This window comes from Poecilia reticulata, linkage group LG2, assembly GCF_000633615.1.
Source record: "Poecilia reticulata strain Guanapo linkage group LG2, Guppy_female_1.0+MT, whole genome shotgun sequence".
Lineage (NCBI taxonomy): Eukaryota > Metazoa > Chordata > Actinopteri > Cyprinodontiformes > Poeciliidae > Poecilia > Poecilia reticulata.
Window position 1 is genome coordinate 41,120,664 of NC_024332.1, and position 5,206 is coordinate 41,125,869.

Here is a 5,206-nt window from a genome sequence, read left to right on the forward strand (position 1 = left end):
TAAGAAGCATTTTTGATGGAATGAATAGTTTCTGAAACTTAAAGTCAGATAAAGTTGTACAATTGTAGAAAAACATGTTGACATTAATGAACCATGTTGTGAACAGGACTGCTGGGACACAGGAAGTAACAGATGAACAACAGGAAGTGAAGTAAGTTTTTTAAAAACAGGAATTGATGGAACTCGACTAACTTTAAAATATCTAATGGTCCAATTAAAGTTTTGCTCTGCTGATGGTTTGGGACATTTTTAATGATATTTTTTATCCACAGAAAACCTGATGACCAAAACAGTGATGATAAAAGCAGGTACATTGAAAAAGTACATTTTTTAAATAATGTGGAAAATATTTTAATTTCATAAGATTCAAACCTTTTATGATGTAGAAGAATTTTGCAAAAATTACTAACAAATAAATATTTTCAACAGTGTTGAAAACATGGATGGAGCAACAAAAACACAGCAAATCGAGCAGTAAGAAATTTAATATTATGATGAAACATGTCTGATTGTTTCCTCTGTTGATTCATTTCCTGCTTTAAAAACAAACAATTTGAACTAAAATCATTTTTATTCTGTAGAAATCTTTCAAACGAAGATGAAGAAAATACATCTGAAAGCAGGTAAATATTTTTATATATTCAAGAAAAACCTTTTACTGATTTTTTCATTCATAAATCTTAAAATGTCAAAGAGTTTTGATAGTTTCAGAAAAAACTTGTTGACATTAAAGAACCATGTTGTGAACAGGACTGCTGGGACACAGGAAGTAACAGACGAACATCAGGAAGCGAAGTAAGTTTTTTCTAATAAACATAAATTGTGTTTAAAATGTCTAAAGCCCCCAAAAGAAATTATATTTTTATTCAAACTGATTTCAACCCTATTATTTTTTTCTATTTAGCAAAACAGATAGTGAATCTGAACCAACACCCAGCTCCCTCCCATGTGAAAAAAATGAGTGTAAACACCAAGAAAGGTTAGTAAAAAAACTGATTGAAATATTGATTGTAATCAGTGATGACTAGTATCTATGTACATTTATTGGGTAACTTTCTGAACAAAAAGTCCATCTCTTCATAACTTTTCTGCACCATCCTTACTTTTGCTTCTCTTACCTGAGTGTAAGTTATAACAAAAATTMATTTYATAATTATTWGTTWCCAACATTTTCTATTKAAAAAAGTTTATTTTCTTCAGTAATTTCAAAATACCAGATTTTRCAGCAGTAACTTTAAAGCATAACTAACCTCCCTCTACAAGCCAAACCTTGTTTTAGACCAAACAATGCTGAACTAAAAGAATTGCACAAATATTTAAAATTCACAGAAACATATAAATAGATCCCAAAATAGTTTATTTAGACATTTTATGAGCAAAAGATAAAAAAAAGAAAACAGTTGATCTGGATGTGAGTTTCCCTTTAAGTTGTCTCTGTGTGATTATGTACTGTGTTTTTATAAATTCAGTTAGATGTCATGGTCATAATTTAAACACTTGTTTTACTCAAAGTAAAATATATCTAAAAAATGTAACTCCTTCTTAATAGGATTATTGGCTGCTCTTCCTGCCCCTGGTTCTAATGGTACCAACAAAATGCTGTGTTTACTGTTCTCTGATAAAATGTTTATTTTTTAAATTTATTTTTCAACTCTTCTGTAAACAAAGTTTTTGTCTTTAAATCAGTTTGACACAGATGGAAACATATTACAAAGGAGAACTTAAAAAGAAAGAGTGAGTATTGTGCATTATGTAAATATTCATCTTGTTGCAAAACAAATATATAAACACACGCATTAAACTACACAATGGATATAATATCTGACAGACATTGTACATGCACAAAAATATTTATTTGAAAATATCTAATTTTAAATAGGGTATAAGACATGTAGTTAATATTACTTGACATTTGTTTTTCATGATCAGGTTAGATGAGGTCAAACATTTTTAAACAATTTGCTGTTTGGTTATCTAAGTAAAAAAAAAATTATATTTCTTTCCATTATAAATATTGACATTGAAAAATGTACACAAAGTTTGAGAAGCAGTAATTTTTAGTTCTTTGATTTGTATTTTTTACAGTTCTACTATTCAAAAGCTATGGAAGGAAATGAAATCACTGAAAGACAGGTACTGTACATGAAGCCATTCACAAAGAATTGTTCATGTCTCATTAAATCCAGTGAGGAAATGGTTTTTAGTAAACAGCATATTTTATTTTGACAGAYTGGCACAAGACATGGCTGTTTCAATAAAGACAGGAGACACTGAGAGCATGAATGACCCGGTCAGTAAAACCAGACTGACTGAAATGTACAAAAGTCTAAAGCTGGAGAAGTGGATTGAAATCAAAGATCTTCTGAAATCCAGTAAAACCAGTCCAGAGTCTACAAGGGCTTTGGTTCAGGTAAACTGAGATTATTGTTTTTGCAAGGATACCTTTTGATTTAACTTTGGTTTTTATTTGTTTAACACTCAAACTCACTGTTGCAGAAAACCTTTAAAGATGCAGCAGAAGAAATGAGAAGAATAAAGCAGCAAATAGAGGAAACTTTTGGATCAACAGAGTCCAGCAGTGGACAGGAAAACCAAAAGGTATTCAACCGCAGGAGCGTTTTCTCAACCACACCAGTTCTGATTAGTTCATTTTATTCACATCATGCCATTTTACATCAAATGTGATCTTAAAAAGACCATTAGCCAACATGCTGCTGCCCAACATACCGGGGGCTTCAGGGACCAACAGGTTTTAAATTCATATCAAGGGGTCTGAAATTTAATCCAGTTCTTTGCTAAATAATTATTTTTCTATTATCAGATTCAGCAAAAAAAAAAAAAAAAAAAAAACTGTTGTGAAAAGAAGAATCCATTTTACAATAAGGTCAAGCTTGAAATTAAATGAGAAAATGTAATTGGTTAAATTTCAAGAAACTGGAGACAATCAGAATCAGAAAATAAGTGTATTAAGGTGGTTTTCATTGAAAGTGTCACACTGAACAGAGATCAAATAAAAATAATTTATATAATAAAATTATTCTTCTGAGTTCAAAAAAGCAGACAGGAAGTGATGCAATTAGTGCTGTTGTAAACGAATATTTTAGTAGTCGAGTATTATATCGATTATTCTTGCGATTAATAGGGTAATCGGATAAAAAATAAAATAAAAGAAAATATTGGTAAATCCAACATAACACCAATGTTACTATTGGATATGAACATCAGTCCAATTTTTCATATTTGAGCTTCCCTAACAGTTATTTTTTTATAGTTTAGAAAATAAACCTGTAAAAATAATAGCTCACTTTCTAAGTTAACCTGAAGAAAATTTAGACAAAAATCTGCAATTATATTCAATTTAATAATAAAGAGGCAGGCTCACAAATACGTCTATAAAAAAATGTATATGCTCCAGATTTTAGTTGATGTATTCATCTTCGAACGAACGAATGTAAGATGGTGGGTTTGAGTGAGAAAATAGACCAGGAGACAGACGGTAGGTCCGGGAGAGACAGATAAATGAACATAATGTAATGGGTCGACACGACCGCTAGACCGGGGTATGAACGTAAGACCCAGGGGGAGAGCAATATGGGATATTTACAGAAAATGGTTTTAAAAACTGCGGGAAGGGAAGGGGTAAAAACAGTGGTAAAAATGGTAGATTCACTACCAAAAGGGGAGACCTGACAGGTGTGCTTTGCCCTGGTTTTGTGCACGCCTTTGTAAGGACGCTTATTGAAAACAACAAAAACCCCGGGTACTATCATCAATCAATAAAATCCCCATAGCCGAACTTGAAAACTTTACGTTATGCCGCTAACACTTAGCTTTCGTCAACAACTCAGACAGAAGTCAGAGCTCCGCGCACCGCAAATAATGTTCCGGCTGGAACACGGTGCGCTAAATAATAAAACATAAATTAACGAAGCTACAAGGCAGATAGATTTTCCTCGAGGAATTTTGATAATTGAGGTACTCAAATCATTCGAGGAATTGTTTCAGCCTTAGATGCAATATGCCTTACCTTCCTGATTCATATGTTCCAGGTTGACGGATACAGAAAGCTGGCAGTTCACAATCTCCAGTTGGCTCGGTACCACAGCAACAAAGATCTTCTGAAGGTAAATCAGGACAAAGAAAATGAAGGAGTTTAATTTAAAAGACTTGAAATGTAAATCTAACAAATTTATCCTTGACAGAGTCCCTTTCCTAAATATGAAGGTGAAAAAGCTGAGGATGTGATGGTGAATCTGAGACGTCTTACCTCAGAGTGCTACTGGCTGGGCTGCTTGATCGCTTTAAACAATCCGCCTCTCCAGCCAGACTGGGAGTCTCAGCATTATGAGGAAAACTCCTGGGACATTTTCCCTCATGGGCTCAAAGATTCTGATAAATAGACAAAGGACATCATGCATGAATGTCTTTGATACAGTTTTAGTTTCCTGAATGCACAAATTAGGCTTCATTAAAGCAAAAATGATAAATATTAATCAAATATATTACATTTAAAATAAAATGCATGTAATGTAAATTGTTATTCTTATTACAGGTTTGTTGTGCTTTTATGTTATTTCTCAGTATTGTTCTGTCAAATACAATTGTAGGTGTTGGTAAAATAAAAGTATATGTTGTGTGGGTAAAAGTATTTACTATAGAATTACAATTAATCTGTCTGAAATTACATATCAAGTTTTGTCTGGCCAAATTAAATGTCTTCAGTCTCTTGATCTTGCTGCCATTCTGTCTAAACTCATCCTAATATTAAATAAATTTGTGACTCTAAAGTAAGTACACACTTTAGGATCAGTCATATTAAAATTGTCCTGTTGTTATTCTCATTAGAGCTATCATGATTGTTATAAATGTTCAGTTTTTCCCTTCCACCTTTTGTTCAAACATAATTGTCATCAGACAAGTTAGTGTTCACAAGCATAACGATGTTGGCCTTCTACCATCCCATCCAGATGGTAGAAGGCCAACTTTGCAACTGTCTTTCTGTGGTTCTGAAGGTTCAGGTCGGAGTCCATCACAAAGTCTGGTTCTGATCTCTGGTTTATAGCTGTAATAGCTTAAGCTGTGTGCTCATTCTAGATCAGTGGTTCTTAACCTGGGTTCAATCGAACCCCAGGGGTTCGGTGAGTCGGTCTCAGGGGTTCGGCGGAGCCTCTGTCGCGGAGGTAAAGACACACTTGTGTAAAGTCGT

At 33.2% G+C, this 5,206-nt stretch overlaps 1 protein-coding gene across 1 annotated transcript; it reads left to right on the forward strand.

Annotated features, from left to right (window-relative positions):
• The first annotated feature begins 71 nt into the window (after nt 1-71).
• LOC103461775 (uncharacterized) lies at nt 72-4,730 on the forward strand. Its single transcript, XM_008404125.2, has 12 exons — nt 72-151; nt 273-308; nt 430-474; nt 582-623; nt 751-795; nt 905-979; nt 1,687-1,734; nt 2,086-2,133; nt 2,230-2,410; nt 2,497-2,598; nt 4,050-4,124; nt 4,203-4,730. The coding sequence occupies exons 1-12, from the start codon at nt 75-77 to the stop codon at nt 4,398-4,400; spliced, it is 972 nt and encodes a 323-aa protein (XP_008402347.2). The 5' UTR covers nt 72-74; the 3' UTR covers nt 4,401-4,730.
• Nucleotides 4,731-5,206: the final 476 nt, after the last annotated feature.